Source organism: Varanus komodoensis, unplaced genomic scaffold (genome assembly GCF_004798865.1).
Source record: "Varanus komodoensis strain SLA01 unplaced genomic scaffold, ASM479886v1 scaffold103, whole genome shotgun sequence".
In the NCBI taxonomy this organism is placed as follows: Eukaryota; Metazoa; Chordata; class Lepidosauria; order Squamata; family Varanidae; genus Varanus; species Varanus komodoensis.
Window position 1 is genome coordinate 22,929 of NW_025335283.1, and position 19,998 is coordinate 42,926.

Consider the following 19,998-nt stretch of genomic DNA (forward strand, 5'->3'; position numbering starts at 1 on the left):
CTTCCCAGTGGTGGTGGTGCAGGAAGCAGGAAATGCGTGACTTTGTAGGGTTCCGGGCTGGAGCCCCTCCCTGGCTCAGAGAGCCGAGTTGTTCCAATGATGTTTGTGCTGATCCTTCAGGCAGAGGTGGAACTGGTGAAGAGCACTGGGGTCCCGTCGGACAGGATCATCTGCACCAGCCCCTGCAAGCAGATCTCCTTGATCAGATATGCGGCTCGCCAAGGGCTGCAGCTGATGACTTTTGACAACGAAGTGGAGCTTGGGAAGATAGCTCGGAGCCACCCATCTGCCAGGTAGGCTGGCAGCACCTGCAGGTGAATCTGTGAGGCGGGGCTGGTGCAATGAGGAGAAGAGGCTTTGGCGAATGGGGCGGCATAGAAGCTTCCTCAATCAATCAATCAATCAATCAATCAATAAAAGAGCCTCGGCAAGCAAAAGGATAGTGGGACCTTAGATGAGATGTCCACGGAGCACCCAGCCCTTGACTGGAATCCCGAGAGAGTCAGCTTTGTAGTTGACAGAAGAGTTCCTGGCCCTTGGTTGGCTGCGAAGAACAACCAGGTTGATCCAGGGAAAGCCAGGCTAGAGCTCTTCAGCTTGATGTGGTGGGGCAACCTTCCCTCACCGGGGATCTTCCAGGCATCTTGGATTACTGTTCCTAGCATGCTTAGCACAATGGCTTGGGCTGAGGGCACAGGCTAGAGAAGGCTGTGCTAGGGGGGTAATTAGATGTGCCGTGATATGAGCAGTGGGGCCAAACCGCCTGCTGAAACAAACCTGTGTCCCTCCAGGGAAGCCCAGCGGGGAAATGGTCGCTCGAGCTTCCAGCAGGACCCAACTGTCCCTTGTGCCTGTGAAAGAACCCACTCAGTTTTCCCACCTTTACCCCCAGAGCAGGCTCCAACTCTTTCCAACTGCTTTTTAAAGAAGTAGCCATGAAATAAACATGTTTGTCCTTTTTTAAAAAGAGGCCAGTCTACCCAATGCTCATCCAGGCAGGAAACCATGGGAATATTCTGGCAGGTGCAGGTCAGGCGGTTGAGAGCTGGATCCTCAGAGAGCTCCCTGTGGAGAAAGATTTGGGATTCAGCTGGATCTGGGAATGAGAAATGCTGGCAGTGCTCTCAGACTGGCTTACAGAACTTGGCAGAATGAGGTCCAAATAAAAACCGCCTCCCTGGAAGGAACCTGCTTGGAGGTTGTGCATTCCAGCAGGGCAGAGGCATCTCCTGCAGCTCCTGGGCTTCAGATGGAGGCATGGCTACTGCCAGTTCCTGGATGAGTCATCTTCTTCCAGCGAAGGGTGTAGGGCTGCAACTTCTGAAAGGAGGGACAGAGGCACCTCTCGCGGCTCGGACTCTGCCCCTACAGACACCTCTTTTGGGGTCGTTGGTTTGAGATTGTCTCCCGGGAGGTTGGAGGACCCAGTGATCTCCATGCTTGGAGCTCTTCTCACGTCGAGTAGAGCCAGGGTCTGGGCCTTGATGCCCCCAGACACCTGAAGGGTGTCAGTTAGCATTACAAAGGTGCAAGGAAATGCAGCTACTTCTACTGGGACGCCAGAGTTAAATTATGGAATGCAGACACCCCAACAGTCCCTAAGAGGTTTTTTTTTCCAAACACAGGCCTGAGCACTCAGCCATGCAATTCCCCTTTCCTTGCAGTCTGCAGTGGCGCTGTTCACAAGACCGCCTGCTTAGGTAGCCCGCATCATGGAAATGCATTGGCAGTCTAGATCTTGAAAATGTGGGAGGAAAAAAAAAATAAAGCGAACAGAAGAGATGAAAATGTTATCAGTTTGTGTAACTCATGCCAGAGTGCAGGACACTGAATAACAGGTTTAAGCTGCAGGAAGCCGAGCTAAACATCAGGAAAAACTTCCTGTTTAGGCAGTCTGGCACTTGGGTGGCTGGCTCTCCCACACTGGCAGCATTCAAGAGGCAGCTTGGCAGCCATTTAGCAGGGATGCTTTAGCTTGTGGTCCTGCATTGGGTAGGGGGCTGGACCAACGGCCCTATAGATCCCTTCTAACTCAACTGTTCTATAATCCTAACCCTAATCCTGTTCTAACTCACCCTGGATGCAGGACCGGAAGAGGGCCCCCATCCCTCCATTGCTTTTAAAGTTTTGTCACAGAATATGGCATGTCTGTGTGCCCACCTTGTGCACAGTGCCTGCTGCCCTGCTGGCGTGAAAGGAATGGCAAACCACCTGGCAGCAGACTGAGTTTGCTCTCCTGCCTCCGTTTTCCACAGAATGATTCTCTGCCTGGCTGCCGACGACTCCAGGTCTTCCTCCCGCCTGAGCATGAAGTTTGGTGCCACCCTTAAAACCTGCCGACACCTGCTCGAGACAGCGAAGGAGATGAACGTTGAGGTGGTTGGCATCAGGTGGGCCATGGCATTCCTCGCATTCCTCAGTGGCAGGAGAGGAAGGGGCATGGTGCGTGCCGCCTTCGAGGCGCCAAGCCCCTCCAGTGGGCCCCCGCCCCTCTGGGCCTATGCCAACATTTGCGCAGGACGTCGGGCACACAGGGAGTGTGCAAAACTGCCTGTGGGTACTGGGCCATCGGATGCCTGGGGGCACCCCTGGCACAGGCTGTGTCCCCACCCTGAGCTGAGGCAGTTCGCATTAGAGCTGTTGCTGCAGTGGGGGCGCTGGGGCTGGGGCTGGGGCACTTGGGTGCTGCGCCCCTTCACGGCAGAACCCAGGGAACTGGCCCCCGCCCACTTGCTCTGCCTGGTTCCAAGCAGCCAGCACCGACTGGCAGCCGCAGCTCCCTCCCAGCCCTACGCAGAGATGCCAGGGACCGTTGCAGGGCGAGGGTGGTTGGGTGGGGGCACGTGTGCAGCAGCACGTGGCCCCCGGGCACCTCTAGGAGCAGCAGGTGCGCAAGGGACCAGTGGCAGCCCGGGAAGCAGGTTGGTGGAGGAGCAGAGGACGTGAGCATGCGGCTGCCCTTCCTTTCCAGCCTCCACACTGGCGGCAGCTGTACCGACCTGCAGATCATCACTCCGTCCATAGCAGATGCTCGCCTGGTCTTTGAAATGGGTGCAGAGCTGGGTTACAAGATGCACCTCCTGGACATTGGAGGTGTTTTTCCTGGTGCCGAGGAGTCCAGAGGGCGCTTGGAAGAGGTACGAGTCCTCCCGTTTGGTCTGAGCAGGGAGGGGGCCAGCTCAGATGTCCCACTGAGCGTGGCCCCCAGTTGCATATTTTTGCAGGCTGTGTGTGACGTTCTGTGGAGAACTGCAGTGGTGCACGTTTGTAATGGCTTGGCTTGGATTCTTCTCCCCCTCCACTCGGAACCGTCCAGACTGCAGCTGTGGTCAACTCTGCCTTGGACCTGTATTTCCCAGAAGGCTGTGGGGTGGAGATCATCGCTGAACTCGGGCGCTACTATGTGGACTCGGCCTTCACCTTAGCAGTCAACATTGTTGCCAAGAGGGAGGTTCCCCTGCCAGGCTCCGAGGGTAGGTCTGGTCAGCTAATGTGGCAGGGCCTCTACATGGACTGAAAGGTGCCTTCTGAGAAGCTGTTTTCAGGGGCAGGAAGTTGGGAAGCTCAGAGCAGTGCCTCTGAGCATGTGGGCAGTGCATCTCCCTTCTCACTGAGCTGCCATAGCCCTCCTTGTTCCTTTCCAGACATTCTCACTCATGGCTTCATTATCCCCCCTGAACTTCCTTTTTAACTAGTTTGCTGGTTGCTTTGATAGATTAACAGTAAAAGTTAAAATAACAGTGCTAACAGAAAAGGGGTTGTGGTTTCCAAGTCAGGCAGGTCTGATTGAGGGTCCAGGCCAGGGCCAGCTCGGAGGGCTCCCAGGGTAACCTGGCCTAAGGCACCTTTAGTCACAGAATCAAAGAAGAGTTGGAAGGGGCCAAGAAGGCCATCGGGTCCAGCCTGTGCTGTTGCAGGACACCAGAGTACACCACCCCACTCGGAGGGCTGCCCAGTTTCTGTTTGAATGTCTCTAGGCAACCAGTTCCACCATCGTATCGTTCAGACAGTGAGGAAGTTTTTCTTGATATCTAGCTTGGATCTGGGTTGTTGCACCTTACCTGATTACCATATTTTTCCGACTATAAGATGCCCCCATGTGTAGGACGCCCCCCACTTTTCTTACCGATCTCCGAGCGAGCAAGCTGCTGCTGCTGCGCGTGTGCACCTGCCGCCTCCCCGCACGTGTGTGCCCGCGCCAGTCTCCCTCCCCCGATCGCGCCTGTGCCCTCCTCCCCTCCCAAGTGTGCCCGTGGTTCTCCTCTCGGCCCCCCATGTATAAGACTCCCCTCCATTTTTAGGTAAATATTTTCAAGAAAAGATGGTATTTCGTATCCTGTACTCTGATATCAGCGAGAAGAGATCTTGACCTTCCTCTTTGGGACAGCCTTTGAGATACCTATATAGGGATCTCATGTTCCCCCTCTGTCGTCTCTCCTGAAGGCTGAACATGCCCATTTCTCTCAGTCTCTCCTCACAGGGCAGTGTTTCCAAATACTGGATTCTTTTTGTTGCCCTCCTCTGCACCTTTTCTAATTTTTGTGCATCTCCCTTAAATCTTGGTGCCCAGAACTGGGCACAGCAGTCAAGAAGAGGCCTGACCGTTTCTGAGTAAAGAGGAACTAGTACTTACAAGATTGGGAAGTGATGCTCTAGTGATGCAGTCCAAAATAGCATTTGCCTTTTTTTGCAGTCAGATCACATAATTAGCCTGCTGTCCACAATTACCGCAAGGTCTTTTCCCTTTTCAGTTCTGTTGAGCCTCATATTCCCCATCTTTTATCGATGCCTTGGTTTCTTTTTCCTAGGTGGAGGACTTGGCACTTGTCCCTATTGAATCTCATTCTGCTGCTTTCAACCCAGCGCTCAAGTGTATCAAGATCACCCTCTATCATCATTTTGTCATCTAGGCTGTTTGCTATTCCACCCAGCTTTGTATTGTCTGCAAATTTGATTCTCTTTCCTTGTAGTTCCTCATCTAAATCATTAATAAAATGTTGAAGAGCACTGAGCCCAGGACTGAACCCTGCGGCACCCCACTAGTTATCGCCATCCAATTTGTTTATACTTGGCTCACGAACGCCTCAGTTCACGACCAAATTGGGTCGTGAACAGAAATTTCAGAAAAAAATTGCCTCAGGTTGCGAACTCCACATCGGCTGACGATCACAATAGTGCCCGCCTTCCCTGCATGACTGCGGTCATGCTGAGGGAGGGGAGATGGCCGTGATCGTGCTTGGTGGGATGGGGGGGATGGCCGTGGTCATGCTCGTGCGGAAAAGACGGGCGCAGTCACGGTTGTGCTTTGTGGAGGGTGGGGTGATGGCCATGATCATGGTCGCACTTGTTCAGGGAAGATGGGCACAGGCATGCTCGGGGGGCGGGGGGAGATGGCCGCAATCTTTGTTGTTCTTTGTTATTTTGCTGTTCTTTGTAACTTTGTTTCAAATTTTTGTGATTATGAAATGGTTACAGAACAGATTAACCTTATTTACATAGAACCTTATGGGGAAATTTGACTTGGGTCACGACCAATTTGGGTCACGACCAGAGTCGTGGAACAGATTACGTTCGTGAGCCAAGGTACCACTGTACTCTTCCTTTGTGGCCTGGCTTGCTTCCACCTCCTGTACATGCTCTTTTTTTCTTCATGCTATCACTTAACTTTTTGTGGAGCCATGAGGAATTCCTCTGCTGTCTTCTACACTTTTTTCTTGATGGAAGTGTTCATGGCTGTGCTTGGAGAATCTTCTTTTTCAAGATTTCCCATCCTTCTTGAACTCCTGTTCCCTTAAGGGTGTGTTGCCATTGCATTTCGCTTATCATTGTTCTGAGTTCATCAAAGTTGGCTTTTTAGGCCCACTTTGTTGGCTTTTTAGGCCCAAAGTCCAGGATACACGTTTGGCTGCAGTTATGCTGCAAAGATCTATACTCCATAGGAACCTGGAATGTAAGATCCATGAATCAAGGCAAGCTGGATGTGGTCAAACAAGAGATGACAAGACTGAACATCGACACCTTAGGAATCAGTGAACTAAAATGGACAGGAATGGGTGAATTTAATTCAGATGACCATCAGGTATACTACTGTGGGGAAGGATTCCTCAGAAGAAATGGAGCAGCCTTCATAGTCAATAAAAGAGTAGGAAAAGCAGTACTGGGATACAATCTCCAAAATGACAGAACGATCTCAGTTCGAATCCAAGGCAAACCATTCATCATCACAGTAGTCCAAGTCTATGCCCCAACCACTGGTGCTGAAGAGGCTGAAGTTGACCGGTTCTATGAAGGCCTACAGCACCTTCTAGAATTAACACCCAAAAAATGATGTCCTTATCATCATGGGGGATTGGAATGCTAAAGCAGGAAGCCAAAAGATAACCGGAATAACAGGCAAGTTTGGCCTTGGAGTACAAAATCAAGCAGGGCACAGGCTGGCAGAATTTTGTCAAGAGAACATGCTGGTCATAGCAAACACTCTTTTCCAACAACCCAAGAGATGACTCTACACATGGAGATCACCAGACGGTCAACACAGAAATCAGACTGACTATGTGCTCTGCAGCCAAAGAAGGAGAAGCTCTATACAGTCAGTAAAAACTAGACCAGGAGCTGACTGTGGCTCAGATCATGAGCTGTTTGTTGCAGAATTTAGGCTTAAATTGAAGAAAGTAGGGAGAAGCACTAGGCCACTCAGGTATAACCTAAATCATATCCCTGATGAATATACAGCAGAGGTGACACATAGATTTAAGGAATTAGATCTGATAGACAGAGTGTATGAAGAACTATGGACAGGGGTTCGCAACATTGTGCAAGATGTAGCAACTAAAACCATCCCAAAGAAAAAGAAATGCAAGAAAACAAAATGGCTGTCTGAGGAAGCTTTACAAATAGCTGAGGAAAGAAGGGAAGCGAAAGGCAAGGGAGAAAAGGAAAGATACACCCAATTGAATGCAGAATTCCAGAGAATAGCTAGAAGAGATAAGAATGCCTTCTTAAATGAACAGTGCAAAGAAATAGAAGAAAACAATAGCAGAGTGAGGACCAGAGAACTCTTCAAGAAAATTGGAGATATGAAGGGAACGTTTCATGCTAAGATGGGCATGATAAAGGACCAAAATGGCAGGGACCTAACAGAGGCAGAAGAGATTAAGAAGAGGTGGCATGAATACACAGAAGAACTATATAAGAAAGAGCTTAACGTCCCTGATAACCACGATGGGCTGGTCACTGACCTCGAGCCAGACATCCTGGCATGTGAAGTCAAATGGGCCTTAGGAAGTCTGAGCAACAACAAAGCTAGGGGAGGTGACAGTATTCCAGCTGAGCTATTCAAAATATTAAAAGACAATGCAGTAAAAGTGCTACACTCAATATGCCAGCAAATTCAAAAAACTCAACAGTGGCCACAGGATTGGAAAAGGTCAGTTTACATTCCGATCCCAAAGAAGGGCAATGCCAAAGAATGCTCAAACTACCACACCATTGCACTCATTTCACATGCTAGCAAAGTTATGCTCAAAATCCTACAAGCTAGGCTCCAGCAGTACGTGGACCGAGAACTACCAGAAGTACAGGCAGGATTTTGAAGAGGCAGAGGAACTAGAGATCAAATTGCCAACATACACTGGATCATGGAGAAAGCTAGGGAGTTCCAGAAAAACATCTGCTTCTGCTTCATTGACTATGGTGGATCACAACAAATTGTGGCAAGTTCTTAAAGAGATGGGAGTACCAGACCATCTTATTTGTCTCTTGAGAAACCTATATGCGGGTCAAGAAGCAACAGTGAGAACTGGACACAGAATCACTGATTGGTTCAAAACTGAGAAAGGAGTTCGGCAAGGCTGTATACTGTCACCCTGCCTATTTAACATATATGCAGAGCACATCATGAGAAAGGCGGGCCTAGATGAATCACCAGTTGGAATTAAGATTGCTGGGAGAAACATCAACAACCTCAGATATGCAGATGATACCACTCTCATGGCAGAAAGTGAAGAGGAACTAAAGAGCCTCTTGATGCAGGTGAAGGAGGAGAGTGCAAAAGTTGGCTTGAAACTCAACATTAAGAAAACTAAGATCATGGCATCCAGTCCACTCACTTCCTGGCAAATAGATGGGGAAGAAATGGAGGTAGTGACAGATTTTGTTTTCCTGGGCTCCAAGATCACTGCAGATGGGGACTGCAGCCAAGAAATTAAAAGATGCTTGCTCTTGAGGAGGAAAGCTATGGCAAATCTAGACAGCATACTAAAAAGCAGAGGCATCACCCTGCCGACAAAAGTGCGTATAGTCAAGGCTATGGTTTTCCCAATTGCAGTGTATGGCTGTGAAAGCTGGGCCATAAGGAAGGCTGAGCACCGAAGAACTGATGCCTTTGAATTGTGCTGGAGGAGACTCCTGCGAGTCCCTTGGACTGCAAGGAGATCAAACCAGTCAGTCCTAGAGGAGATCAACCCTGACTGCTCTTTAGAACGCCAGATACTGAAGATGAAATTCAAATACTTTGGCCACCAAATGAGAAGGAAGGACTCCCTGGAGAAGAGCATAATGCTGGGAACAATAGATGGCAAAAGAAGACGGGGACGGCAGAGAATGAAGTGGCTAGATGAAGTCACTGAAGCAGTTGGTGTGAGATTGAGTGGACTCCGGGGGATGGTGGAGGACAGGAAGACCTGGAGGAATGTTGTCCATGGGGTTACGATGGGTCGGACACGACTTCACGACTAACAACAACAGCAAAGCCTTTGTCTCCTCTATAATTGAGTATTCGAGTATTGCATGGCCACTTTCCTCCAGAGTTCCCATGGCTCTATTTTGTCCAGCTGGCCATCCCTGTTAGTATTAAATCCAGGATAGCTGATACTCTCATTCCTTTCTCTACCTTCTGTTGGAAAAAGTTGTCAGCAATGCATATCAGGAATCTCTTGGAGGGGCCATGTTTGGCAGAAATGATCTCCCAGCATATATCATGGAAGCCAAAGACCGTTGTGTTGACTATATCATTCTTCTTGGAAATGCCGGAATGTTGCTTTTCAAAGGTTGCACCCTTGTCCTCTTTTTGACTGGGTGGTCGGCAATAGACGTCAGTAAGTAAGTTTTTCTTATTTTTTGCTCCCTTTAAATTAAGCCAGAAGCTTTCACTGGGACTACCAAGTACCAAGGTCCCCCTCTTGTATTTCTGTGCAGATATATGTCTCTCTTACATATAGTGCGACTACCTCCCTTTTGGTCCTTTCTATTTTTCTTGAACAGGTTGTATTCCAGTTGTGTGAGTCATCCCACCAAGTTTCAGCTATTCCTATAAGATCATAATTGCCCTCATGTACTATGAGCTCAAGTTCATGTCGTTTGCACCCCATACTCTGGGCATTTGTGTGGAGACATCAAAGTCCATTCTCGCTGTGCTCTGGTTTTCTTCCTACGTTTTTGAGGGGATTGATGTCAGGCCCTGCTTAAGGTTTTTTCTCTGTTGAAATACATAAGTCTTTGTCAGGTTGCTGTATAACTCCCTCCCCTATATATTTTAGTTTAAAGCCCTCCTGATGAACTTTTTCATATTGGCCAAACACCTGCTTCCCGTTCTTTGTGAGGTGCAGCCCTTCATCTGCCAGTAGTCTGTCTTCCAGGAAGCTGAGCTCGTGGTCCCAGAATCCGAATCTCTCTTTATGGCACCACCATCGTAGCCAGTCGTTCACTTGAAGGATTTTTCTTTCCCTATCAGTTCCTCTTCTATGTACTGTTAAGATAGGGGAGAAGACTATCTGAGCCCCAGTGTTTTTTATTTTCCTCCCTAGAGCTTCAAAGTTATTTTGTCAAAGCTTCTGCTGGCAGTATCGTTAGTTTCCACATGGATGCAAAGGAAGAGTTATTCGTCAGTGGGTTGTATGAGAGGCATGAACTTACTGGTTATATCTTTAACCTTGGCACCAGGGAAACAATATACTTGACCAGTCTCTGGGTCGTTGCAACATATGCATTTTTCCATCCCACACAAGAGGGAATCTCCCACTAACGCAAGATGTAGTGGCTGCCACCCAATTGGTTGGTGATTCAAAGCCAAATTCACAGAGAAGGCCAGCAATGGCTGCTATAATTAGTAGGCATTACCTCCAGATCCAGAAGCAGTGTACCAATTGCTGGGGAACATGGGTGAGAGGGTCTGTTACAACATGGGCCTTTGCCTCTGTAACCTTCTTTGGGGCTTCCCATTGGGATGTCTGGTTGGCCCTTGTGGGGAATGGAATGCTGGGAATAGGAAGGCCTTTGGCCTGATCCAGCAGGGCTCTTTCCACACTTTGAAGAGGAGACGTAGACTCTTTGAAGTAGAAGAAGTGATGTATCTACAGCAGCATCGCTTGCGGTCCTGGAGATTGGACCAGTGGTCAAGGTAGGGGTGCAGCTAGCCCGCTGTTAGGCTTGACCCAGAGATCTGGCAGCTGCCCAACCTGGTCAGCTGTTGGCACTGGCTGTAAGCTCTGAAGATGCATGTAATCAGCAGAATAGCCGCACACACGCAAGGGGCAGGGAGATCCCTGGATCAAGAGAGCACGGGGCAGCTGGTGTGCTGGCCGGTGTTCAGACGTGCGCCATTTCCTTTAACCCCGCCCTGCCGCATTTCCTCTGATTCTTCCAGATGAAGAGCCTGGTGGCAAAAAGAGCTTCATCTACCATATAAATGAGGGCGTTTACAGCTCCTTCGGCTCAGTCATCTTCAGCAGCGCTTGCCCTACCCCCGTCCTGCTTAAGGTAGGAGTTTTGCCACCCAGCTCCCAAGACGAGATGCACTGGGACAACTCGCCAGAAGTCTGGAACGGGTCAGGGCAGGAGTGGCCTGGTGCTTGGCTGGGCCTGCCAGCTAGGATGGATTGGGCATGGTCCAGGAATTGCCATGAGGCTGCGGGAGGGCTCTGTCATGGCTAATGCCAGTCCGCCTGCTTTCAGTGCAGCAGCAAGTTGCAAACGCCTTTGGTCAGATGGTGCCCACACTGGGTCACTTGCCAGCTATGGTGCTTTTGAGGCATTGTGTCAACGTTGGGCACTCTCAGACAAAATTAGCATGGCCACAGCAGGCAGGCAGCAGTATCCTAGGAACATAGAAACAGAGTGAATCAAGAGGGGCCTCCTGGGCCATCTAGTCTGACCCCTGGCTCCAACCGGCTCTGCCCATGACATGCTTACCATGTGCATTGTCCAGTCTATCCTTAAACACCCTCACTGCTGGGGCTTCAACCATCTCCTGTGGAAGCCCATTCCATATCCTAGGGGTCCTAACCGTCAGGAAGTACTTCCTGACATCCACCCTAAATCTTGGTTTCCTGAGCTTTGCTCCATTGGAATGCATCCTGCCCTCTACTGCAGGGGAAAAAAGATCATGACCCACCTCTTTGTGGCACCCCCTCACGTACCCGTATGTTGCTAACAAGTCCCCTCTGAGTCTCCTCCTCTCAAGACTGAAAAGACCCAGCTCCCTCCCTCTCTCCTCATGTGGCTTACCCTGCAAACCAGCCACCAGCCTTGTGGCCCTTTGCTGCACTGATTCCAACCTTGCTATATCCCTCTTGTAATGAGGGGCCCAGAACTAAATACAATACTCCAGCTGCGAGCGTACCAAAATTGCATAGAGAGGCAGTAATACCTTTCTCAATCTAGAAGCCACACTTCTAGCCATGCATCCGGGGGTGGCCTTCACCTTCTTGGCTGCCGCATCACACTGCTGGCTCATGTTTAGCCTGTAGTTGACCAGCACTCCAGGATCCTTTTCACAAGTGCTGCTCTCCAGCCACTTGTCCCCTAACCTGTATTTATGATGCCCATGCCTATGCCCCAAGTGCAAGACCTTGCATTTGTCTACATTGAATGCCATCCTGTTGTCCCCGGCCCACTTCCATAGTCTGTCCAGATCCTTTTGTATACAGAGTACCTGGTCCTCAGTTGTAGCCACTGTCCCCATTTTAGTATCTGTGAATTTGATCAGCAGAGTTGTTATCCCCTCCTCCAGGTAATTGATAAAAAGATTAAACAGGATCAGTTCCAGGACTGATAGTAACCCTCTGCTTTTGATCCATCAGCCATGTGGACCATCACTAATCCAGTGATGGTGAACCTTTTAGAGACCAAGTGTCCAAACTGCACCCACAGCCCACTTATTTATCGCAAAGTGCCAACACTGTAATAAAACCTGAATACTGAGGTTTTAGTTTAGAAAAAACAACTCACAGCCAGTCCAAGCAAATATATATATATATCCTTGGCAGCGCACTGACCGACCATGCAAAAGCTCAAATGAGTTGCGGCTAATGAGTCATGGCTCATGACATCATCGCCTGGCGCCACTACTCCTTCCTTTCTTTCTTTTTTATAATAAGTTTTATTCAAAATAATCCTAAACAAAGAAAAACTAAAAACATCATCAGTCATCAGAAACATCAGACCTGTTGGGTCAGCCCCCACATTTTTTTCCATTTATGATAACTTAAAACATATTTAAATCTATATGAAGTCCCGTTTCTCTAGCCAATAATAAAAAGAGTCCCAAGTTTGATAGAAATCAGTATCTTCTTTCTCCTTCAATGACAATGTCCATCTATCCATTTCTGCACAATCCAAGAACTTTTTTTAGGATCAGTTCATCGGTGGGTGGTTCTTCACTTTTCCAGTGTTGAGCAAATGCAATCCTCACCACAGTAATTACATGTAAAATCAAATACATTTCTTGTTTACTAGTGTCCTCTGGTATAATGCCTAATAAGAAAACTTCAGGTTTAAAAGCTAAGGATTTTTGTAACATTTCCTCAAGCCATTTATGTATTTTAATATAATACTTTTTCGCATTATCGCAAGTCCACCACATATGATAGAAAGTACCCAATTTATGTTTATATTTCCAACATCCATTTGACATATTTGGAAACATCTTAGCTAATCTATTTGGCGACAGATACCAGCTATAAAACATTTTATACAGGTTTTCTTTATAAGAAGTTGCTAATGTTACCTTAATATTTCTCCCCCACAGCTTTTGCCATTTTTCTAATTCAATATTATATCCAAAGTTTTGTGCCCACGTTATCATAGTTTCCTTAACCTGTTCATCTTCCATTCTCCTATCGACTAAGAAATTATATAGTTTTTTAATCATTTTCTCATCTGATTTAAGCATCACCTGCACAAATGCTGTTAAATCTTTATAAAAGCCCCACATTCTATAGTCTTTAGCATATCTCGATTGTATCTACACCTTATGCCACCAAGAAATATTAGATCCTTGTTCTTGTATTTCTTGATTCAATTTCAATCCTCCATCATTATCCAAAATGTCATCGTATCTTATGATCCCTTCAAAATTCAATGCATTTGAATATACAAGTTTCCATAGGTGAAAACCGTCTTGGTAATTTATTATACAATTTTGTCTTTAACTTTTCCCACACCAACATTAATGATTTCCTAATATAGTGACTTAAAAAAGAGCCATGTACCTTAGCCTTTTCATGTCACATATAAGCATGCCAACCCATTTGCAAATCATGCCCTTCGAGATACAAGATTCTCTTATTTCTTAAGGTTATCCATTCTTTTAGCCGCGTTAAAACAGAAGCTTGATAATACAGCATCCAATCGGGGAGACCAAAGCCCCCATTCTCTTTAGCCTCCTGAAGTATTTTTTAGTTCAATCCTTGGTTTCTTCTTTCTCCATATAAAGCTCGAGATTTGAAAATTTAAGTCATCAAAAAATTTTCTGTCAATTTTTATGGGAATCATTTGGAATAGAAACAAAAGCTTTGGTAAGATATTCATTTTAGCTAGTGCTACTCTTCCCAGCAAGGATAATTGCAAATTAGCCCATTTTTCCAAATCACTCTTAATTTCCTTAAATAGTTTATCATAATTGTCTTCTTTCAGAGTGGTACACTTAACTGTAAGATAAATTCCCAAATATTTAACCTTTTTAACAAATCTGAAAGTCTACTTGTTCCACCAGAGTTTTTCTCTGCTCCTGTGTGAAATTTTTTACTCACAGTTTTGTCTTTTCTCTATTTGTTTTCATCCCAGTAACCTCGCCATACTCTTTAATCCTTTTTAGTTTAGGCATTGTTACTAAGGGTTCCTCCGTTATGAAAACTAGATCATCTGCAAATACTTGCAGTTTATAGCTTTCATCTCTAATTCTAGTTCTTTTAATGTCCATATTGTCCCTGATTTTTCTGTTTCACACTTCTAAGATCAATATAAACAACAGATGTGATAGCGGGCAACCTTGTCTTGTACCCTTTTGTATATCTATATTTGTAAATTCTCCATTGTTTATAATCCTAGCAGACATGCTTTTGATAGATGCTTGATATCGCATTAATAAACTTTTCACCAAACTCCATTTGAATTAGCTGTTGCTTCATAAATTGCCAGTTAACATTGTCAAAAGCCTTCTGTGTGTCCATGAATAATAGTGCCATTGGTTTTTCCATATGTATCTCATAATACTCTAAGATGTCCAGGATACTTCTCAAGTTATTCCTCATTTGTCTTTTAGGTAAGAAACCATTTTGATCTGGGCGAATAAAGTTTGTTAGATACTTCTTCAATCTTTCTGCCATTATGGAGGCAAAAATTTTGTAATCCACATTTAATAGTGATATAGGTCTATAATTTTGAATCTGCGTCAAGTCCATGTCTATGCCACTACTCCTTTCTGAGCATGCACATGGCCCCTATGTGCGCTGTTGGCTGCTGGGGCCATGCTGGGGTAACTTGGCTCATGTGCCAGCAGGTTCACCACTGCTGCCCTAATCCATCAGACAGTGCATCGGTCTATCCCAAAACCCCTCAGTTGCTCCACCAGGATATCATGCTGCACTTTGTCAAAGGCCTTGCTGAAATCCAGGTAAACCACATCCACCGTGTTCCCTCTGTCTAGCCACCTTGAAACCTTGTCATAGAATTCCACAAGGTTTGTCTGGCAGGACCTGTTTTTGCAGAAGCCATGTTGCAGGGCTGCCAACATCCCTTCTCTTTCTAGAGTTATTAGATCTCTCGCTATTATGAGCCTTTCCATTGTCTTTCCCACAGTGGATGTAAGGCTAACCAGCCTGTAATTGCCCATGTCCCCTCTGCTACCCTTTTTGAAGATTGGGACCACTGATGCCACCCTCCAGTCCTCTGCAACCTCACCCATTCTCCATGAGGCCTCAAAAATGGAGGCCTGCGGATGTGAGAGTACCCCCACCAACTCCCTAAGTCCCCTCAGGTGTAACCCATCAGGGCCTGATGCCTTCATAACATCCTCAACTTCTGGGGGGGGGGGGGGGGTGACTCTAATCTGTGCCCCTAAATCCCTGGCTTCATCTGATCTCCCATCTTACTTTGGGGAGAACATAGAGGCAAAATAGTCATTTAGCTTCTGTGCCTGTTCCCTCACATCATTCACTGGATCCTCTTCCTCCTTATTTAGCGGTCCCACTACCTGTCTCCCTCTTGCTATTTACATGTTGGTAGAAGCTGCTTTTGTTGCTCCTGATATCAGCTCATAATCAGCTGTAGCCTTGCAAAGAATCCTTCTGCAACGGCCCTCCTCCTCCTGGTATACCCTTTTGCCTACTTGCCCCAGTGCCCATTTCCTACAGAGGTTCCTCTTATGCCTAATGCCTCTTACCACTTCTCTTCTAATCCATGGGGGCACTCTCCTTTGCCTCCCTGCCTTGCTAACTAGAGGTATCATCAAGGCTTGTGCCCCCAAGTCCACCCTTTTTAGTGCCAACCACCCCCTTCAACTCCCTTGCCTTCCAGTATCCTCTCCAGAAGACTTTCCTCAGTTTGGTCTTCAATTGACCAAAGTCAGCCCTTGTAAAGTCCCAGCTTCTAACACTTGACCTGCCACTCATCCCCATTCCCCTGATCGCAAAGGATGGAGTGATCACTCGCATCCAGAGTTCTCCTCATCTGCACCCCATCTATCAGCTCCTCCCTGTTGGTCAAGACCAAGTAAAGAATATCCCCCCCCCCTGTCACCTCCCAGACCCTTGGTGGGAAAAACCCTCCCTCTATAGCATCTAGGAAGTGACATGACCTTCCCCTCGCTGCCAAGTGAGGCTCCCAACTAATATCCGGGAGATTGAAATCTCCCATAATTACTGTGTCTCTCCCCCGAGATATCCTTAGGATCTGATCTGTCAGGACATCGTCCAGGGTCTCAAGTTGACCTGGAGGGCGATAACATACCCCTACTGTCAGGTCCCTTTCCCTGTCAAAACCCCTAAGTTTCACCCAAACCGTCTCTATCAGATCCCCAACTGCACCACATTCTATCTCACTGCACCCTATCCCTTCCCTGACATATAACGCTATGCCTCCTCCTGTTTCCCTTCCTCTCCTTTCTAAACAGGTCATAGAAACATAGAAACAGAGTGAGTCAGAAGGGGTCTCCTGGGCCATCTAGTCTGACCCTTGGCTGCAGCCAGCTCTGCTCACAACATGCCTACCATGTGCATGCCTAACCTGTCCTTCAACACCCTCACCGATGGAGCCTCAACCACCTCCCATGGAAGCCCATTCCATACCCCAGGGGTCCTAACTGTCAGGAAGTGCTTCCTGGCATTCAAATTGAACCTTAGTTCCTTGAGCTTGTCTTCATTGGAGTGCATTCTGACCTCTTCTGCCCACCTCCATGTGACACCCCTCACATACCTGTAGGTCGCCAACAGGTCCCCTCAGAGTCTTCTCTTCTCCAGGCTGAAAAGACCCAGTTCCCTCAGTCTCAGTCATACCCCTCTGTGTTTACATTCCAGTCTTGCCTTTCATCCCACCAAGTTTCTGTGATCCCCACCAGGTCATACCCTTCTATTCCCAGGAGAGCTGCAAGCTATTCCTGCTTATTACCCATGCTCCTAGCATTGGTGTACATGCACCTCAACTCCTTCCCACCGCTTCCTTTCCTTGGAGTTCCCAGCCTCCTCCTTCCTCCCATCTTCCCTGATACCCATGTCCTTCACTCCTGCAGTACATCTAACACCCTGGACCTGAAAACCTGGGCCTCTCCCCTCACTTGTCCCATCAGGACAAGTTTCTGGGGGGACTGTACCCACCCACCCCAGTTGAGTTTAAAGCCTTTTGGATGAAGCTCGCTAGAGAATTTCTGAAGGACTGCATCACTCGCCAGAAGCCCATTGGCAAGAAACCGGGTGCCATGGTTGAGGAACCTGAAGTGTTCCTTCTGACACCATGCCCTGAGCCACTCATTCACCTCTGCAGCCCTCCTTTCCCTGGCTGGCCAAAATCCCCGGTGTGGCAAGATGGAGGAAAAGGCCACCTGGGCCTTTAGGTCCCTGAGTTTTTTGCTCAGAGCTGCAAAGTCCCTCTTGATCCTGCCAGTCCCTGCTTGGCCGTGTCATTCATTCCCACATGGATCACCAGAAGTGGCTGATGACCGCCTGAGGAAAGAAGATGCTCTACTCTGTCCATCACTTGTCAGATACAGGCAGGCAACAGATCTCCTTTGCCTCAAAGTCAGGGCAGAATACTGCCACCTCAGTGCCCCTGACAGAATCTCGGTTTTCAATTTGTGAGGAGGAAATAAAAACTCAGGTTCTGGGAAAGATCAAATGTTTGAACCTCTGCTGCTCTATTGTCCAGAGCCCCAGGTACCTGCAGTCAGTATCAATACTGCAATACCAGGCAGAGGGAAACTCAACTACAAGTTCTCAGCCCATATACAGACACTTTTATAACCTGCTAGTTGTGTACACCAATACAGAGTGTCAAGTTTCCAGATAATCTTAATACAAAAGGATCCTGATATCTTTAGGCATGACATAATGTTCTAATCCAATCAGAAATACTGGTAACAATAGTGTGGAAAACATTACTGATTGCTGTATTGATAGGGTTGGTCTAGCAAATTCTTGACAGTTCAGATCAGCCAGGTCTGTCTGTTTACACATGCAAATGTGTCTGATGGAGGAAGCATTTAGGAAGTCTGGTTTGGCAACTTAAACTCAGCAGGAGCTTGCCTCCGTTTAGGTGGGCCCATTCAGAAACAAATGAACAGCATTATTTCAGTTTTTCTACAGCTGATAAGAACAGGTGAAGCTTCTCAGTCTAGCTAAGAATGCCATCTTCTTAAGGCAACAGCAATATTAAACAGTGACTTGGCTTAGAAAGCCGGTGCTTTTGAGAGTGTGGGTTTGATTTTTTAACACAAAAGCACATATAAGCAACGTTTTTCTGCCAGGATTTATCTAAATTTCCCCAACACCCCTTAGCAGGGAGTCCCCGACGACGATCACCTGCTGCCATCTCTTCCCGGTGGCAGAAGACAGCCGTGCCTTGACCCTTGCCAACATCAGCTGGCTTTCTCGAAAGGGCGGTCTGGAGCCGTTGTGGCAGAGCCAGAGACTCTCAGCAGGCCCCCTTTCTCCCCTTTTCTCCATGCAGAAACCCTCTCCAGATCTGCCTTTGCACAGCAGCAGCTTCTGGGGACCTACCGGGGACGGGCTGGACCGCGTTGCAGAAGGCCTGGAACTCCCCGAACTGCATGTTGGGGACTGGCTGCTCTTCGAGAACATGGGGGCCCACACTGTGCCAGCTGCCACCTCTCTCAGGGGAGGCCAGCAGGCGCAGATTCACTACGCTCTGTCCAGAATGGCTTGGTGAGAGGGACCGCCTGGAGGGGAGGGAGGGAAGGAGGGATTCAGCCCACTGTATCCAAAGCAGCAGCCCTGCAGCTCTTGAAGTGAGTGTAGCCAGGTGGCCATGGAAGAGCCAGAAGTGTCCTGGTTCAGGTCTTGCCTCTGCCATGAATTCATGAGGCGGAGCTCTCCTGACCTCCCATCCGAAATAGGAGATTATGACCCAAGCTACTGTACAGGGCTGCTAGAGAGAGTATTGAATGTGATTCGTCAGGCACGTTGGGCATTCCTCAAGAGCCCTAATCAGGAGCTGTGCTTTCAACATGGGGCAGCCGGGGGTTTCTGTGGGGGGTGGGCGTGTGGGGAGCAGGAGTCCCACAGCGTTTCGACGCAGGGAATGAGGGGGAGCTGCCTGGCCTTCTGGCCCTTGCAGGAACTGTGCCTGAGCGTGCCTTTCCCCTTTTCCTTGGCCTTGCAGGGAAGCGGTTCAGCTCTTGAAGGGGAAACCGCTGCATGCGGAGGAGGAAGATGGCCGGGAGAGCGCGTGTGCCCCTCTGTCCTGTGGCTGGGAAATCACCGACACGCTTTGCGTTGCCCCCGTCTTTGCTCCAGCAAGCATCATGTAAGCCATGCCAGCCATCCGGCATGGGGCAGACCCTCCTCCCAGCGGAGCTGCTGCACCTTCCTTCTCCCCCTGCATCTTTAGGAGCGGGTTCCTTCCCCTCACAGTGCTGCTGGTTTTTAAGTATGCAACATAAACCCTGTTCCTCCCAGCCCTGGGCCTCTTGCATTCTTGTGAGTGAGGGATCTGCAAAAGAGCTGTGAAATCTTCTCCTCACCTTAAATAGCCAAGTCAGAGGCTCTCCTTTGTTTATTGCAATAGAAGGGGCCCTGCTCTACCAGAATCTCTCCAAAACACACACACACAAAGCAGCGCTTTTACTCCTCAGTCCCTCCGCCACAGCTCTCCCCTTTTCCCTCACTGGATAAGGTACTAGGAGGTTACAGTCTTTCTGTCCACCTACTACGTATCTCCCATCTCATGACATTACATATGTCTACATGCATCACATGTGCATTATAATTAGCCCACTGTTTATTCAAAGTGTGTGAGGTAATAATTATTAACCTATTATGCCTGCTTACCTATAACTACAGGTTCACTAGTTCACTCCTCTCTAACTTCACCCTAGGACCCCATCTCATAAAACTACTGGGGGGGGGGTGAGATCGGAAGTAGCACACTTTCTTTTGAGCCAATTATCTTTTTCTCCCCTCCACATTCCTTAAGACAGGCTTTATGACTTGGTTATTGGCTTCTCTGTTTCTCAATCACTGAGTTACTTCCTTCAAGAGGAAGGCACTGCAG

The 19,998-nt window shown here is 48.0% G+C and overlaps 1 protein-coding gene across 2 annotated transcripts in view; it reads left to right on the plus strand.

The window, feature by feature from the left end:
- AZIN2 (antizyme inhibitor 2) overlaps positions 1–19,402 on the plus strand; it is a 30,692-nt gene extending 11,290 nt beyond the window's left edge. Inside the window, exons 5-11 of one of the 2 annotated variants that reach the window (XM_044419414.1) lie at positions 121–293; positions 2,256–2,390; positions 2,972–3,137; positions 3,317–3,473; positions 10,643–10,755; positions 18,436–18,650; positions 19,108–19,402. In XM_044419414.1, coding sequence (XP_044275349.1) covers positions 121–293; positions 2,256–2,390; positions 2,972–3,137; positions 3,317–3,473; positions 10,643–10,755; positions 18,436–18,650; positions 19,108–19,255 — 1,107 coding nt within the window. In that variant the 3' untranslated portion in view covers positions 19,256–19,402. The remainder of the gene's footprint in view (positions 1–120; positions 294–2,255; positions 2,391–2,971; positions 3,138–3,316; positions 3,474–10,642; positions 10,756–18,435; positions 18,651–19,107) is intronic. The other variant, XM_044419416.1, reaches the window with a different exon arrangement.
- Positions 19,403–19,998: the final 596 nt, after the last annotated feature.